The sequence below is a fragment of the Vicugna pacos genome, chromosome 9 (genome assembly GCF_048564905.1).
Source record: "Vicugna pacos chromosome 9, VicPac4, whole genome shotgun sequence".
Lineage (NCBI taxonomy): Eukaryota > Metazoa > Chordata > Mammalia > Artiodactyla > Camelidae > Vicugna > Vicugna pacos.
This window is the reverse complement of record NC_132995.1, coordinates 59,723,049-59,742,231: the sequence shown is the minus strand read 5'-3', so window position 1 is coordinate 59,742,231 and position 19,183 is coordinate 59,723,049. Positions and strand designations below refer to the sequence as shown.

Sequence of the window (19,183 nt, the reverse complement as noted above, 5' to 3'; positions counted from 1 at the left end):
GCTCATAAATCTCCCTAAACTTCAATTTTATCATCTACAATGTTACTAATACTAGTATCTATTTCACAGAATTATTGTAAGAATTAAATGAGACAATGAATATAAGGCCCTCATTGACACACAATAAGTCCTCTCTTACCATTTTTATGATTTTCATAATGATATTCGATAACCTTCCTTGAAATAACTGTCAATAACTCTGGTATATCAAAACTAGAGCTAGAGATGATCAACTTAGAGTACAATGTGGTGTACCACAAGAAAATCACCTAAAATGGGGAGAAAAAAATCTCTGAAAGAGAAAACTACTATTCACCAAGTGTCTGCTAGGGATCATGTATATTATCTCACTTTAATTTTCAAACAAACCAGTAAAGTACATTTATAAATCCTTTTTATAGAGAAGAAAACAAGTTTGAAATAAGATGTTACTTATATTAGGTCACAAAGGTAGTAGATGACAATCTAGATTCAAACTATCACCTGTCTGACTCCAAAAGTGTTCCAATACACTACACTACATTCTCTTCCTTTCTGCCTTCTCTATCTTCTCCTCTGCAGCACTGCTCTTAGATGATCAACTAAAATTGTCCAGTTTCAGCAAAAGACTTGAAGTGGCTTGGAGAAACCTCCAATAAGGGAAGCATCACTACATTCAACAAATACGTTATTGAGTGCCAATTACATGATAATTCTGCCTAATCACAGAATATTATTTAGATTCTGCAAAAAAAGTCCTTAAAGGCTTTTTTGCTTCCCTCTAATTGGATAAAGAAAAACATCAGTCCCTGAACGTGTTGATCTGATAAATGAGGTTATCTGTTTATTTCAGTTCTCTACATAACCCCCAAGTAATTCCCCATTCCTATCACCAAAAACAATCAGCTGTTTCTGGATTAAAATTCCTGCTAATAGTTTTTTGACATCACAGAAAATTTCGATTAGTTTGTGTGACTTGGGGACAGTTTCCCTGTAATAGCAGTTGGACAGCTGGTCAAAAATGAAAAAAAGTGAGAAGGGAAGGTTGACTCACAAGAATACACAAGAGCAATCCTATCATTTAACGACACTGAAGAAGAGAGCTACAGGAATCAACTCCTCCTTTCCTTTTAAAAAATTATTAAAATACTATTAAAATTGTACATTTATTAGCCAAAAATAACTAAAAAGAAGCATAATTTATTTTGATGGGTTTTTTCTTTTAAGGAAGTTTATTTCCTCTAGGCTTTATTATGAGCAAGAAGAACAGAAAAAAATTAAGATTTCAAAAGACATAGGTAACTATCATTTAATTAAGACTCAAGCCTATTGTTTACAAGAAACAAAAAATATTTTAAATCTCTTTATTAACAATATATATGTGCTTAGTGGAAAGTGAAAAGCCAACTAGACAAGGCAAAAAAACTGGGTGCTAGATTCAGTTCTATCACGTACTAACTGGAAAATTTGAAGTGTGACACTTCACCTCTTTGAAAATAACTTACTTTCCATTTTATATATGAAGCAAGTTTACCTTTGCATTTACAGATTAAATTTTTGTTTCAACTATTTATAAGCAACTCCAAATGTCTGGAATCTGAAATTCATAATCAGCCTATACAAGAATTTGGATTGAGTACTGTTGGGCTCTGTGCAGTAACATGTTTCTTAACTGAATGATCTATCTCAGAGGTCAACAAACTTTTTCTATTAAGAGCCAGACAGTAAGCTTTGCAGGTCATATGGTCTGTCTCAACTACTCACTCTACTGCTGTAGTGTGAAAACTCCCACAGACAATACATTTCAATGAATAAAGTGGTGTCCCAATAAAACTTTATTTCTGGATACTGAACTTGAATTTCAAATGATGTTCACGTGTCATGGGGTTTTCCCAACCATTTAAAATGTAAAAACCATTCTTAGCTCACAGGTCATATGAAAATAGGCAATGGAACCGATTTCAGACAAAGGTACAAAAGCAATTCAATAGAGGAAGAATAGTCTTTTCAACAAAAAAATGCTGAAGCAATTGGGTATCATAGAAAAAAAAAAAAAAGAAAGAAAGAATCTTGACCTAAACCTCACACATTATACAAAATTAACTCAAGTGGATTAGAGATTCAAACATTAAAGTTAAAATTATAAAACTTTTGCGAAAACAACAGAAAATCTTTGGGACTTAGGTCATGGGACCTTAGACATGACACCAAAAGCACAATCCATAAAAGCAATCAATAAATTGGACTTTATCCTTTAAGAGGATGGAAAGACAAACAATAGAGTGGGAGAAAATATTTGCAAACCATTATTCTGATAAAGGATATACATATCTGTAATATATAAAGAATTCTCAAAACTCAATAGTAAAAAACCAATTCAATTAAAAAATGGGCAAAAGACATAAAGAGACATTTTACTGATGAGACTATATGGACAGCAAATAATGGCATAAAAAGAGGTTAAATATCACTAGCCACTGGGAAATGAAACTTAGGTCCACGATTAGGTATCATTACATATCTATTAAAACAGATAAAATAAAAATAGTAACAATACCAGATACTGGCAAGGATATGGAGGAAGTGGATCTCTCATACATTGCTGGTGGGAATGTAAAATGGTACAGATATTCCAGAAAATAGTTTGGCAATACCTTCCAAAAACAAAAAAATAAAAAAAAATAAAAAAATAAAAAAAACCCTAAACATACACTTAACATATGACCCAGCAATTGCATTCCCAGAGAAATGAAAACTTATGTTCATACAAAAACCTGAACATGAATGTTCACAGAAGCTTTATTCATAATGGCCAATTTGGAAACAACCAAAATGTCCTTCAACAGATGACCAGTTAAACTGTGGTGTATCTATACCACAGAACACTACTCAGCAATGAAAAAGAGTGAGCTATTGATATACACAACTTGAACAGATCTCAAGGACATGCTGAGTGGAAAAAAATCTCAAAAGTTCACATACCATATTATTCCATTTATGTAACATTCTCAAAATGACAAAATTATAGAGTTGGAGAACAAATTAGTGGTTTCTAAGGGTTGCGGAAGGTGGGGAAACACAGGAAGTTCTAAGATTACAAAGGGATAGCACAAGGGGGAATCTTTGTGGTGACAGAACAGTTGTGTATCTTGATTGCAACGGTGGTTAAACTAATCTACGTTAAAATGGCACAAAACTATACACACACCATTGCACCAATATCAGTTTTCTGGTGTTGACATTATACAACAGTTATGTAAGATGTAACCTTTGGAGGAAACTAGTAAAGGGTAAAGACCTCCCTGCACTATTTGCAATTTCCTGTGAATATATAATTATCTCAAAATAAAAAGTCAAAATAGTTTCTGAAAATCTAAGGAAAAGAGAAGGGAAGACATAGTTCTGTAAATAACAAGGATCCAACCATTCTCCTTATTAATCTTAGAGTTGTTTCAAGGCCCAAGCATGATAAAGTAACAAAAAGCAGTTTTAACAGTGCCTAATAAGAAATTTTTTTAAATTAAAAAAGTAGTGCTTAATAACAACTAGACATTGTTTTACATGCTTTCCACATATTGCCTCATTTAATCCACATGACAATCTGACAAAAGAAACATCACAACCCCATTTTACAGACAGAAAAACTAAAACTGAGAGAGATTAAAGTAATTTGCCCATGGTCATGCCATAATCGGTAGAGCCACAATTTTTTTAAACTCCAAAGGCACGCCTCCAGCATACCATTGTAACAAGTATAAAGAGACTGAGTGGAAAAACAAAAGGTATCTATTGAAGTGTATGCAAAAGCCTGTTTTAAACAAGGTTAAACCGGTTTACTTTCTGTAAGGTTCTCAGAACTTTTAAAATGCCAATGTATGCCATGTATCTAGAAGGCTACTGTATACATTTTTTCCCCAATGTATTTGGTCAGGGAACCTTTCCCCCCAGAATATATAATCTAACAATCTCTCATTCAAAAGTCAAAATGTTTAATCTAGACTTATTGTTGTGATCATTTCACAATGTGTGCAAATATTGAACCATTTTGTACACTTAAAAACTGATATAAAGTTATGTGTCAATTATACCTCAATTTCTTTAAAAGTTAAAATGTATAAATGACCTAATCTTCACCCACTTTTCATCTTCACATATTGGCAAACTACAAATGCTTAGAGCTGTACTGTCCAATGTGGTAGCCAAAAGGAACTATCTAATTATGAATTAATTAGAATTAAATAAAATTAAAAATTCAGTTCCTCAGTCACACTAGCCACATTTCAAGTCTTGAAAATATTTGTTTCAAGGGCCACATATGACTAATGGCCACCTTACTGGACAACACATTTATAGAAAATATTTCCATCATCAGAGAAAATTCTGTCAGGCAGCATCTGGGTTAAAGGTTTGTTTCTATTTGGTTTTGTTTGGTTTTGGTTTTTTTTTTTTAAAGGAAATAAAAATACTTATTTTGAATATAAAAGCTGATTTTGTAATGTAACATGGCACAACAGAATTCAAGTTTTTTTTTACAGATTTGGACCACCTCTTATTTTGTGTACGTGTGACCCAAATAACACTCATCAGAGCAAAACTTCATTAAACTGAAATGTTATAATAGCTCTATGAATAATGCACAAGAAAAAGTTAATCTATGATTATTATAAATACATATGGTTGTCACTAGATGAATTTCTGCCAAAAGAATCAACAAGACAGAAAACCCTTCAGACCTTGTTACTTAACACTACGTTGCAATATCCTTTTTCTTTTTAACTTTTAGTTTTATGTTTCTGTTTGTTTTTTAAAGACATGGGCCTCGGCAATTTTCAGAGAAGTACATTGTGAATTATTATCATCTATTTGCCACTATCCCCCCAAAAAGGGGGCCAAGTCAGAAATTTTTAATGGGGTTGGCCACTGCCACTTGGATGCTAAGGAACAGGGAAAGGGTAAGCAAAGAAGTGGAAAAAATGAATAGCAAAAGGAGAAAGCAACATCATGCAGCTGGGGAATGAATCTTGAACTGGGATTCAGGAGATCCGGGTACTTCCCCCCATTAGGCCAATGATTCATTTTTTTGGCACTGTTACTAATTAACTGTGACTAGATTAGACGAGTGTCTTCACTACCTTAGCCCTGGTTTCCTCTCTTCTACAATACAAATTTGACTTGGATGATCTCTAGATTCCCTCAGCTCTGCACAGTCAAAATACACAAAAACATGTACACACATGAAATGAGAAAGTGAGAAAAAGAAAGATAAAAATAAAAGAGAGCAAGATCATTGCACACTGGTGGCGAAAACTGGCACTCCTGTCAGGCTGGCACAAGTTCTACTCCTAAGGATAAGATGCGGGTATCACCAAAGAAGATTTAATTCAATTCAATAAAAGGTTACTGAGCAATTATTTGCAACAGACTGCACTATCTAGAAGTAGCACAACAAAACAAACAAACAAAGAAATTAACTGGCCCTAGGTTAAGACCAAATATGTCAAAGAAATCCAGGACTCACCGAACTTTGGATTGAAAGACAAAATTTCATTAACGTGCAATAACTTAAGCGCCCCAGTACTAAGAAACACAAAAGTACTTTTAAATCTTGAGTAGATACAACTAACAAATTACATAAAATCATATACAAACATATGACATAATTAAAATTCATATCTTCCCCTCCTTTCTTCTAAAGAGAATGTAAATAAATGCTGCAGGTACTTGGGAACAAGAAAACACTAATTTTGGTCAACCTAATTTCTCTCGAACCCACATTTAGTCCTACATTTCCTGGGCTAAATATTTTTTACTTTAGTGAGGGTTATTGGAATTAAATAAATTCTCATTTATTGTGCCAGACAATTGGAATTCTCGCCTGTACTCTCTACTACTGGACGCTTCCACTTTTCAGAGGCTGGGTTGGTTCTATTTTCTAGGATCAAAGGAAAGGGAAAACCTTCCCCACCCCTTTTCAGAGCATTAAGATTTCATATGAAAATTAAAAATGATTTTTACCTCCACATAAAAAAGAACCAAGATAAACTGCATTTGATATATCACTTTACAGGAGCCAAGGCAACCACTGAGTCGAGCTAATCTCTGGAAAAATTCAAACTCATTAAAGTCCCCAACCATACTCGTGAATGTTCTGAAGCAGAGGAGAGTGAACAGTAAAGCTTTCCATCAAGGAAAACAGGAAAAAGGATTCTGAGCGACAAGCCTTTACTTTGGACAGGTAGTTTTTAATACCCCACCTACTAATTCCACGCCAAGGACCGCGCGGCGCGGAAACCCTGGCGAATTTGAAAACAAACGTTGGTAAAGGCTCGGGGAGGGGGACTGGTCAGGGGGGAAGTAACTGACAGCTCGGCCTCGAAGCAAGAAGCCTCAAGTAGGTCAGACTGTGTCAACGGTTTGAAATCCAGGGTCCACCCCAGTGGGCTTAGGGGAGTACAGCAGCAGGAGGTAAGCACAGGGCTGGCCTCTTTCAGGGCCAAAGGGGCGGGATATCGCAACAGAGAGAGCCCAAGCTCGGGGCAGTTCGCCTGCTCTCACCTCTCTTGGGGGCCTTGATGAGAGGAACTCCTCCGGTCCTCTCGCCGTTTTCCTGCTTGTCCTTGTGCTTGAGCTCTCCCGGAACGCAGGAGCTGGGGTCACCATCAGAGCCGCGGTGGTGATGGTGCTTGTGCCGCTCCTTGTGGCCCTTATGCTTGGGCCCGGCCGCGCTCACCGTCAGAGGCGAGAAGGTGAAGAGGGCCGAGGTGCCCGGGGCCGGGAGCGGGGCAGCGACAGTGGGCCCGGCGGGTGCCAGCGAAGGTGGCGGCGGAGGCGGCAGGAGCAGAGGCTCAACAGGGCCTGGGACGGTTGGGGCTGCATTCGTTGGCGGCAGCGGCCCGGGATGTTGGCGGCTGCGACGCCGCCGGTGAGGGGGAGCGAGAGGAGGGTCCTGGCTCGGCCGCCCCCGCTTCTCCTGAGACCCCCCACTGCTCGCTCGGCGCTGCCGCTTCACTCCCCGCGGCGAGACCCCAGCATGGGGTTTCTCCTTCCCCTCTTTGTCCGGCTCCTCCTGCGCCGCCACCGCCCGTACTACGCGCACCGCTCCGACCTGCGCAGCCATTTCACCCACAAACACACATTTAAATGGCCCGACCGCCCCCCCGTCCGCGTATCGCGCAAGCGCCACCGGCGCACGGCCCGCTGGGCATTGGAGTCTCTCCCCAACCCTCCACTTCTCGGCCGTTCTTCGTCCAGAGCTGAACATGCCGGAAGCGGAACTTCCCAGCCCTTCTTCGCAGGCCCCTCCAACCGAGCTCTATTGTAAAGCACCCTGGGCCGCGCAGAGCCTCACGGGAGCGGTAGTTCCCCCGCACCCATTCAGCGTCGCGGCTCGGCGAGTGGAGGAGCCGAAAGAGAGCGTGCGCCGAGTCACGCTCCGGATCGCGACGCAACCGCCGCTGGGCGGAGAGTTGCCGCCAACCGACTTAACGGCCGAAACAATGTTAAAGGCTTTTCATAGTCCGTCTGCGCGTTCCCATTATTGTCTCCGTGTGCCCCTTTCTTCATTTTACACGGAGGAGGTGGTCTCCATAGTTACTTATAAATTTCCTCTTCCTCTGGTAACCTTTGTGAGGTAAAAGAATCTCCGGCCTTTTACCCTTGGATAAGCGGTTTGATGAAGAGGAAAGGGGAACTTAATATTATCAGATGAGGGCGATTTTGCTTTAAAAGCGAATGCAGCTGCAAATCAGTTTTGAACCTGTACCTGGGCACTGATTGCTATGGTTACAACTACAGGCGCGACAAGGCAGGTGCAAGAACTGCCTGCCTGGGAGCCTGGTGGGCGCCGCCCCACCTCGCGCGGCCCCACCTCACCCCGCTGTCGGGCCACATTCCCTCCAGCGCCTGGGACGGCAGCAAACATTGATTATTTTGAATACATCCCTACAGTTACCGCTCCATTCTAGATGGAAAACTGTTTCGAAATTTCTTAATGTTTTCAAATCGCACGTATAAGGTTGCATAAATTTGAGAAGTATGTCTATCAAAGAACGCTCCAGAAATCGTCCCTGCTAACCAGGGTTTCCGCCCGGAAATCTATTTACAATTTGATCGTCACTTTAGATTTTATCTCCTTGATAAAGATACTTAGAAATAATTGATTACAGTAAAGAACTCAGGGGAAATCACTGTGGTTTGGTAGCACTAGTGCCTGGAGAAGTATCCGGCACAATGAACACTACAGTGAAGTTAGTTTAAAACAAAAAGTTTATTGAGCACCTCTTCTGTATATTGCACTGCAATAAACAGGTAAAAATATTTCATCCAATATGTGCCTTCCTTGGGCTTCCTAATGAAGAATACTAAAGAACACATGGTATTTAAGTATTCCATTTTTAGGAAGTTACAGACTTTTTAAAGTTAAATCATTATGAGAACTCAGGGAAATGCTGTGTAATAATAATTACCCACTAACTTGTTACATAAAATTAGATTTGCAAGGTCAACTTTCTTAAGATAAAGTAGATCCATATTTATATAGAAAAAAATTTAACTAGTAGTACCTCTGGTTAGTTGGATATAAACTATACAGTTTTTTATATAGGAACTTTGAAATGAAAAAAAAATGCTACCAAAAGACAACTACTTTATTGATTATTCTTCCAAATTTGGTAATTGAATAGCTGGCTAAAGCTTATCAGGAATGTAACTGAACATCTTGTTAATTGATATATCCAAATAAAAGAATGATTACTGTCTTTAAAGACTATTACGTTCATATATATTTTATTCTCTTATTAAATATGACTTCTTTTCTTACTATTCTTATTTCCCACAACATTTGGAAAGATGTGCAAGATGTACTCCATTTAGGCAAACATAACTCCCAGGGAATAGTCATTGTTACAAGCAGTCATTTTGTACTGCAAACACAAAGTAAGATTTTTAAAAACACGTTTTATAGTAACTTCTGGCAATATGCACATTTAATTGAGATCCAATCTTACAACTCTTTCAAAGTCTTACATATTTACGTAGAATAGTAAAATAGAATAAAAATAGCTTCCAAAAATGAAAAATAAGTCCATTCTCAAACTCTCTCATACAGCATTCTCTATACGTAAGCTCAAATGACAAATTCTTATTTGTGATTTCCAACGCAATGTAAATGAGACAAAAGTATAAAACTTCTGGCATTTATTTGCGTATTGCTTTTCTTTTAAAAACTATTAATGCATTACCATATCTTGATTGTTGATATTATGAATATAGAGTACTTATTTTAGCTAGCAGTATTCCAGTAGTTTTATTTGCAGGTGCACGTGCAGCCTGTATTCCAAAGTTGTGTTAAATATTCCACGATGGTGGTGGGTTCCTTGGTCCTTTGGGTTTTGAAAAACGATTTGCAAAACCTGGGAACAAAAATGAAATTGAATGAAGAAAGATTTCTTATATAGAAATGAATACTTGATTTTAGAGTGTATTATAACATATGCAAATATATGGATTTTTTTCAAAACGTTAGGCAGCATCTTTGATCAGTTTAGTAGTAGATTTAGTAGTAGTAGATTGTAACTTATTAAAATCTATTACTCATAATTAAATTAATGCTTAAATGATAATAATAGAATTCTAACAACATTAAAATGTATAGAACACTTACAAACTTAATAATGGTAATAATTAGATGAAGAACCCTGGTTATAATAGCCTTTGGTAGTTCAGTATATAGTATCCTTTTTCCCACATCTATTGAGATATTACTGATATGTATGTTTATATATGACATATGTAAGTTAAAAGTGTAGAACATTATGTTTTGATACACATATATATTGTGAAACTATTACCATATTAAGGTTACTTAACACCTCCATCCCCTTACATAATTACCGTTTTGTGTGTGTGGTGATTACATTTAAGATTTACTATTTTAATAGCTTTCAAGTATATAATATAGTATTGTTAATTATAGTCACCATGCTGTACGTTACGTCTCCCAAACTTACTCATCTTATAGCTGGAAGTTTGTGTTCTTTGACTGAACTTTCCCTGTTTCCCCCACTTCCTAGCCCCTGGCAACCATCATTCTACTCTGTATTTCTATGAGCTCAGCTTTTTTAGATTCCACATATAAGTGAGAACATATAGTATTTGTCTTTCTCTATCTAATTTACTCCACTTAGAATAATGCCCTCAAGGTCTATCCATGATGTCACAAAAGGCAGGATTTTCTTCTTTTTTTGTGAATGAATAACAAATATATACACATTCATGTATATAATATTTAATATACATATATGTATACATAGAGTTGGCCCTTTCTATCCTTAGATTCTGCATCCACAGATTCCACATGTGCAGATTCAACCAACAATGGATCAAAAATACTTGAAAAAAAATTTTCCAGAAAGTTCCAAAAAGCAAAACTTGAATTTGCAATTCACCAGCAACTATTTGCACAGTACTGACATATGTTAGGTATTATAAATAATCTAGAGATGATTTAGAATAAATGGGAAGGTATAGGTAGGTTATATGCAAATACTAGAATAAATGGGAAGGTATAGGTAGGTTATATGCAAACATTTTATATAAAGGACTTGAGCATCCTTGGATTTTAGTATCCATGGAGGCCCTGGAACTAATCCCCTGCGGATACCAAGAATTTTCCACTGTTCAGGGATGGGCAGCCTTAACCCCATGTGTTCAAGGGTCAACTGTATACATATCTCTCACATTTTCTTTATCTATTTATCTGTGAGTGGACACTTAGGTTGTTTCCATGAACTGCCTATTGCAAATAATGCTGGAACAAATATGGGTTGCAAATATCTTTTCTGAGATAGTTTCATTTCCTTCAGATATATATTCAGAAGTGGGATTGCTGGTATATGGTAATTCTGTCTTTAATTTTTTGAGGAACTTCCATAGTGACTGTACCAATATACATTTCCATCAACAGTACACAAAAATTCCCCTTTCTCCATAGACTCATCAACACTTGTCTCTTGTCTTTTTGATAACAGCCATTCTAATAGGTGTGACGTGATATCTCATTGTGTTTTCAGTTTGCATTTCCCTTATGATTAGTCATGTCAAACATCTTTTCATGTGCCCGTTGACCATTTACATGTCTTTTCTGGGGAAAAATGTCTATTCAAATCCTTTGCCTATTTTTTAATCTGATTGTTTGGCTTTAAAAAAAAAGTATCTTTTATCTTCGTCTTTTTACACACCACTCACTCAGCAAAAAAACAAAATTGGAAAATTGAAATTTCAGAAAAATAAGCACTATTACTTTAGAAAATTTATCATATCAAATTCAGTTATACTTCTACTTCGACCCAGAAAGCCCTCAATTTACTAAGAGATTATCTTTTAAAAGATTAGAAAAAATAAAGTAATAAACAATCCTGAAAAACTAAGTATTTTTATTTATCTTTCTCCCTTAAATACTCCTCACTGATTCTCCCCCAACACACACACACCCACCCACACCCACCCACACACACACACACACACACACACAGGAAAGACAAGGAAATTTTGCATAACCAAGATAGCCTATTTCTGGGTACCTTCAAAATATATGCACATTGATGATATATTCTTTATAACTTTAACAACATGACTTTCTTTTTCTTTGATGGAGTTTATTTTCAAGGTACTCTTACACTTAGCAACTTTTAAGGGCTCAAACTGAGCAACAAAACTTTGAAATACAAAGGGAAAACAAAGAACGGAAAACTCAAAGATGATTAGTTTCATCCTCTTACAAAATTGTGGGTATTATATAACTTTTAGAACTGATGAAAAGGATCAGATGAGATATTTGTTAAAGTATCCAGCGCAATGCCTGGCACGTGGTAACAACTCAAATGTTGCTTAAAACTGAACCACAAAAAACTATACCAAAACAAGAAGAAAAGGAAATCAGGTAATAGGAAAAGAAAAGAAGATAAAAACAAGAAACCCACTAAAATCAAATTTATTACTGGTGGTGGTTAAAAAAAATCAGGGGAGGGGGCATATAGCCTAGTTCATCCACATTTTACTCCTCTGAGTGGTAAATGAGAAGATAGAAGGAAAACTATTTCATGTTAGTTTCACACGATAGTCACAAAATCATCCAGAGAGCTTGATTGTAACCCAGGTGGACTGAGAATAGAAGTCATAATGTAATATGAAAGTACTAAGTATCTGAAATTTGAGGATCTTTTTCACTGATCAATTCTTAATAATTCAGAATAGTAGTGAACTACATTTTTTGCATGTAGGCCAATTCAGGAAAAATAAAAATGTCTATAAACCACAAAATTTTTTCATTCAAATATAATTTTTGAGTAAAATATCCTATAATGCCTCCTTTATAGAAGAGAACCAATGGAAAAGTTGTCCTGCTTTTTAAGTAGGTAAAATGTTCAACTTTAAGAAGAAACAGCATGGAGGCAGCTCTCTAATATTTTAGCCTTATTTTAGATCACAGATTGTTGTAAAGTTTAGATGAGCCATGAGTTACACAAGTGGTATCACTGATTGAGAGAAAAGAAGGAAGCAAGAGACATTTGTATTACAGGAAAAGTTTAGTGGTTTTTTAATAGGTTATATAATATTCTATGTGAATTTTTAATGATTTCATAAGAATAATAACTTTTTTCTAATTATAATATTTTAAACCTTAGAGTTAATGTAAGCAAAATAAAAATTTTAAACCCATGAAAAGATCCAAAGATTCTAGTTAAATACATTGCCACGGTGAGATAGGGACAGTAATCCAGGTGTGGCAGAGTTTACTACATGTCCACCAAATCTTTCCTTGCTTTTTCTTCAGGAATAGAATAGTATATGGGAAGCTGCCTGCCCAGCATTATTGCATTTCCCAGTGTCTTTTACAATTTAGATATAGCACATGTGTAAGTTCTCTTCAACGAAATGTGAGCCAATGTGATATTGCCTCTTCCAGGCCAATGTCTTAAGACCAGAAGAGAAGGTCACACCTCATCCACATTTTTCTCTCATCTTCTTGCCACCTGCAGTCTGAGTGTGGCAGCAAAAATTTTGGTCATTCAGATAATGACAATACCATAGAGCAGCAGTTCTCAGGGTGTGGTCCCAGGGAGGGGACCCACTGGAAGTCCCCCCAGATCTTTTCAGGAAGTCTGCTTTTTGGTTATAATAAACTTTAGTAGTAATATCCCATATTATTTGCTATACTACTTACAAAAAAATTGTCGTATATATGATACTATCTAAATATTATGATGGATTTATGTCATATAGAGTAATAGAATGCTTAATATAAAATTATCATTAAAGTTTATAACATATTTAGGAGCAATTGGGCAAACAGTTCCTTTAAACTGTCAGAACTGTGCTTCAGCTCCTACTGTGCAGTGAGTTATACAAGATTAGGTAGCAGCACCTGCTCTTCTTTTCATCACACTTGTATTTTTTTTTGTAACTTTGATTAGATATGAACCAGAGTATTATAGCACCTCAGAATTTCTTCATACATTCATCTACCACATGTCAACATGATCACGGTCATTTGGTTACCTAGCTTGATTTTCCCCATATGCTAGGTAATTCAGGCCTGTGTAAGCTGTTAGAAGTAGCTTAGGTCAAAAATAAAAAGGTAAATGGAAAAAATATAAATACAAGGATTTATACATGCAATCTTGAATCATATTAAAAGTGTATCTTTTATACTGTAAATAAATAATTAAAATAAACTTTAAAAAAAGAAAAACTGCTGGAAAGTAACACACATACCAAAACTCAGAAGGGAGCTGGAGTTCTTTGACTGAACAGAGTCTGCAGGCTTGTTTGGTGAGGAAGAAATACACATACCTAAAATCAAAAGAAAAAAATGTAAGGGGAAGAATAAAGAGACACTGAGACCACATAAGTATTGAGGCTAAACATTTCCTCCAAATTAATTAATGCTCCTACATAAACATATCACTATCAATTAAAACAAAATATAGATGCTTACAAATGGGTTGATACTATAATTTTCTCATTTATGTATATATATATATTTTTTTAAAGGTTTCTTTTCTTTGCAAACAGATTGTTTATATATCACCCAAATGGATCAGGATCCATTTTATTGTGAATCAGTTTTTTCTGGGATTCAGATCTTGGCTTTCAATTGCATCTTTGCACTCTGACCACTCAGTACACTTTTAAATTATTCGTTCTCCACATTATTTCACCTATGGCAAATCTGTAATTTTTCTTGTACCATCCTCTACTCCTAGAATATCTTTCTTCATTTTCAGCCTACTTTTTTTCCCATTATAGGTGATTCTATTTAGGCCCAGAATCTCCCAAAAGCATTGTTATGTTTCTTTGTTTTGTTATTTTGGCTACATATAGGCAGACTTAAAAATATATTTCTCTTCCCAGCACCTTAGTACATTCATGTATCAGTTTCTGCCCAATTTTGAAAACAATCCAGTGAAAAACATGATCCATATTTTGCACAAGCACTGTCCAGGAGCAAAAAAAAGATAATTTCAGGCTTGTATAAACTTTCTAAGAAACGGTACATGGTGGAGGAGAAACTATTAATTATTCACCTTTTTTTGTTATCAACATTTTCAGAATGTAGCAGGAGGACTATGTATATGTTTGTAAACACATACATAATACTAAGATCCTAGAAACACCTTTTCCTGGAACTACCTGAGTATTAGTCACTAGAGTAAATCATGAATTTCAATGTGCCAGGCATTGGGCTAGGCACTGACTACAGAGACATAAATAAGAAGTAGGTGAAGGTGAGAAAGTTTAGGAGATAGCAATCATGCCTATACTGCATATGAGCTAAGAATTGTATACATCCTTCAGAAAGAAAACAACTGTCCCAAAAGGAAATATTGGGGTTTTTTTTTACAACTGGAGTCAAAGATTTTGCATAGGTATCTCTCAGAGTGAACTCTTTTGCATATTGGCTTGTCATAGATATTTTTATGCTGCCTGCCCAGCATTAATTCCTTCTTATAATAGAACTTGTATTTTCCTTTAGGAAACCACCCTTCTCCAATTTTCAGCTCCCATACTTCTCGTGGAGTTGATTCTATCCTTAGATCAAGGAACTGACCCATGACTAGGGCTTTGGTACTTTGCCATGGTCACACCAGTTGTTTAGGTCTTACCTCATTCCTTAATGGTCAGGGTCCACGTGTAACAGTTGTTAAATATTAGATATGACACTGTCCTCTTAATCAGAGCATTGAATATATTGGCAATAATTGGCTTAGGGGTAGGCAAATGAACAAAGCCAAGATAATCAGGCCCAATCAACATTAGTCATCAGGCTGTTACTTGAACAACCAAGAAAGAGCTCATTTTTTCAACATAAGCCTGAAAACACATGGTAAAAGCCTGCCTATGAGTAAGCTAACACAGAGTGAAACAGAGTTGGAAGATATGGAATGAGAGATTAGGGCCTAATTACATCATTTGAACTCTTGGTCACAAGCCAATAAATCCCCTGCTTAAGCAAATAATTGTCTGCTTAAGTTAGCTTAATTTGGGTTTTCTGTCACTTACAACTGAAGGATTTCTTAGCAATTAAAATTTCCCACCAAAAGTAGTCATTAGGCACCACAGCTGACACCTTAAACTCTTGTCACTCTATAATTCATTCTCCATACAGCAGCCAGAATGATCTTTTCAACAAACATGTAATCTTTGTCTAGAATACTTTTGTGTTTTCCCACTGGGTCATTAACACGGCCTATAAGGATCTAACTACCTCTTGTCTCTACCATCTTTTCAGACACACCTTACTCCTTTTTCCACATAATACCCAGCATAGTACAAGTCTTGGGGTGATTGTTCTGATACATAGGACCCTAGCAAGGCTCTGTTTAGGAATAATATTGCTTTTTTTTCCACAGATGGTTATAAAAGAGAAAATTACATAGTGGTATATATATTCTAAAAAAAAGTAAAAACTTACTCTTTTTCATGTTTCGCAAAATTTTCAAACTCTACAAAAATGAAGAAAAGGAAAAAGTTAGGTTTTTTTCCCTGTGAAATCTAAAATAATTTAATTAACTAGAAATACAAACTTCAGCCAAAAGGATTAGTTTCTTTAAAAATGGCTATCAAAATTATTTTTCTATCTTGCCATTTTTAATTTAGTGCAAAGTCTCCACTTGATTTTATCTTGTTATTTTTCCCACCTTTGTAAGAATCGCACTATGTATTTAGAAATAGTGCTATCGCTATATCAGGGGAAAAGATAATTTTTGATAATTTTTTTGTTTCTCGTATAGGCTATCCTAATAAATTAACTGTGCTCTTCAAGGGCAGGTAGATGGTCCTTTATGACCTTTCTGTTTTCCTACCACTTAACAGAAATGTAATCTTCTTCATAATAGATATTTAATAAATTCTTTTTGAAATATTTTATTTATATTTTTAGAAATCGATTATTTCTAATTCAAAATATCCTGGTAAAAATGCTCCCATTCTTGTTCTCCATTTACTTAGTTTCTAACCCTCTTCCTGCAGGTAACCATTGTTGTTGGTAGTTTCTTATGTATCCTTTTAGAGTTCTTTATGAATATATAATATAAATATAGGTCATATTTTCACCCTTTTACATAAAAGTTAATAAAATATATAAAAGTATATTGAGAGGGCCCTCATTCTTTTTTCAGCTGCGTAGAATTCCAGTGTATGCATATGCCATGATCTATGATTTACTTAATCAGTTCCCCTAATGATTGACATTTATGTTCCCAATTGTCTGCCCTTATAAATAATGGTATAATGAATACCCAGTGTACATTTTATTTCATGTACGTGCAAGCATGTTTGTAGGATGAATTCCTAGAAGTGAAAGTGTTGCATCCAAGGGTATATACATTCATAATTTTGATAGATGTTGCTAAATTGTCCTCCATAGAAGTTACACCACTTGACATTCCCACCAATAGTGCAAGAGTGGACTTTTTTTCCCATAATCTGCCTAATGGAGAGTGTAGTCAAAATTTGGAATATGCCATTCTGATACATAAAAAACAGTGTGTCACTGTGGTTTTAATTTGTACTTCTCTTATTATGAGTGAGGTTGAACATATCAAATGTTTAAAGGGCAGATTATGCACATTTACAATCATATGTATTTTTACTTACTTTTCTTTTAGGGTTGTTATGTTCTATGAATTTCTAGGATCTCTTTATATATTAATAAAAGATAGTCCTTTGACTATGATGCAATTGCAGATTTTTTTTTCCTCCAATTTAGTCTTTATCTTTTGATTTTTAAGGTAATTTTTTGGTTTGTTTTGTCAGGCAGAAATTTTGTTTTATTTAATTGAATTTATAAATCTCTCTCTTTATGGCTTCTGGACTTTGAGTCATCGTTATAAAGGTCACTACTACTTCCAGGTTGTAAAGTAATCTTTCCAAGTTTCTTTAGTACTTTGACGGGTTGTTTTTTGATTTGTTTGTACCTTGTTTGTTTTGTTTTGTTTTTTTAACATTTAAATCTTTTATCCATATAGAATATATGCTGGTATAGCTCTGAGGTATGAATCCTATCTCTTTTCCCTTCAGGTGGTTACCCAGTTGACCCAACAACAGTGATCAAAACAGCCAACTTTAGTCCATGATTTGAAAGGCCCCCTTCATCATATACTAAATTCCTATACATATTTGGATCTATTTCTGGACTTTTCCTTCTGCTCTGTTGGTTTGTGTTTCTTTTCATACACCAATATCGTACCATTTACTATGTTTTAATATTTGGTAAGGCTACCTTCCTTTTACTTTTTTCCTCCTCCACCCCTCTTTTTTTTTTTTTGGAATCAGTCTAGTTTTGGGGGGAAAAAAAGTTGATATTTTTATTGGGCATGCTTTAAACTAAGTTGTATTTTTTTTCCTTTTGGTTTCCCTCCATTAATTTTTATTGTTGTGAGATCAACAACCTATATTAGTGAAGATATTTAGTCTAAATTTCCATCTTAATGCTGGCAGCCCAGGGTTGGAGTGGCAGCAGTGGGGACACTTTCAGTAACGGAAAACCTCTGGCATAAACTCCTATCTTCTTTACCTTACTCCTTGTGAAACTTTTTCCAGGAGTCTTCAATGTCTGTTTTGAAGATGTTGAATTTTCCATGGTGTTAGGATAGCTAGTAGAACAAGTCAATATAGATTGATCCTGTACACCTGAAAAAAATGTTTTGTTATTATATTCAATAATTCTTAGCTTAGCTTTTTTACACATTATTTTTGCAATACACTATGGGTTTTTTAATGTATTATTTTGATCTTATTTGATCACTCTTTGTACCTTTTCCATTTATTTTACCTTTTCCTACTTTATTGTTAATCTTTTAATAGTCTCATTTCTATAACTTTTTTGAGAGAGAATATTGCCACTTACAATCTTCATCAGCAAGAAGGAAGGACTCTAGGGTTCTTTCTGGCAGAGGAGGTGGCGGAGGAGAAGAACGATCTTCATGTAGGTCTATGAAAAGAATAGTATACAACAAAGCAAAAATCCATCAATTAGAAGTCGTAAGTCAAGATTCCTTTTTGGTTTTGCATAACTTTTCCAGTTTTTCAATATTAACCCACAAAAACCAAATGAAAAATTATCTGAACAATGACTGAGCCTCAAGAACTTTGTTGTTCTAGCTCTTTAGCCAGTGAGCCTATGCTTCGTCACAAACGTGTAGCTTACTTACAAACGTATTCTTCCAAAGAAATTGAACCTGAATTTAATCAAGCTTCTAGTTCTTACTACAATTTTACAGAGACTCCTGGAGATAGAGAAACGTGTTAAATAAAGTCATCAGGATACAAACAGCCAAATCCAGAATATTAGCTGTCTTAAGAACAAATAGTGGGGGGAGAGTATAGCTCAAGCAATAGAGTGCATGCTTAGCATGTAGGAGGTCCTGGGTTCAATCTCCTGTCTCCTCTAAAAATAAATGAACACAAACAAACAAAACCTAAGTACCTCCCCCATCAAAAAGGAAAAAAGTTTTTAAAAAGAACAAATGGCCTATTCAACAGCTTAATAGCATGAGAAATATAAAAAGGAGAACTGTTACAAACTTTAAAAGACTTAAGAAACATATAAAGCAAATGCAACATGTAGACTTCATTTGAATCCAGCTTCAAATAAACCAACTGTAAAAAGACATTTTTGAAACAATTTGAGAACATTGAACAA

At 35.6% G+C, this 19,183-nt stretch overlaps 2 protein-coding genes and 1 long non-coding RNA gene across 6 annotated transcripts in view; 1 reads left to right on the top strand and 2 right to left on the bottom strand.

The window, feature by feature from the left end:
* Nucleotides 1-7,706, bottom strand: part of RSBN1 (round spermatid basic protein 1) — a 42,040-nt gene extending 34,334 nt beyond the window's left edge. For all 4 annotated transcript variants that reach the window (XM_006213663.4, XM_072967995.1, XM_072967997.1 and 1 more), the window contains exon 1: nt 6,535-7,706. In XM_006213663.4, coding sequence (XP_006213725.1) covers nt 6,535-7,240 — 706 coding nt within the window. In that variant the 5' untranslated portion in view covers nt 7,241-7,706. The remainder of the gene's footprint in view (nt 1-6,534) is intronic.
* LOC140698255 (uncharacterized) overlaps nt 6,126-19,183 on the top strand; it is a 28,169-nt gene continuing 15,111 nt past the window's right edge. Inside the window, exon 1 of the long non-coding RNA XR_012075901.1 lies at nt 6,126-6,214. This is a non-coding gene — a long non-coding RNA (uncharacterized lncRNA). The remainder of the gene's footprint in view (nt 6,215-19,183) is intronic.
* The window catches only part of PTPN22 (protein tyrosine phosphatase non-receptor type 22), a 41,848-nt gene continuing 31,824 nt past the window's right edge, over nt 9,160-19,183 (bottom strand). The window contains exons 17-21 of the mRNA XM_015247491.3: nt 18,389-18,472; nt 18,056-18,171; nt 15,953-15,983; nt 13,753-13,830; nt 9,160-9,389 (exon numbers count right to left, since the gene is read on the bottom strand). Of these exons, the coding sequence (XP_015102977.2) occupies nt 9,325-9,389; nt 13,753-13,830; nt 15,953-15,983; nt 18,056-18,171; nt 18,389-18,472 (374 nt within the window). The 3' untranslated portion in view covers nt 9,160-9,324. The remainder of the gene's footprint in view (nt 9,390-13,752; nt 13,831-15,952; nt 15,984-18,055; nt 18,172-18,388; nt 18,473-19,183) is intronic.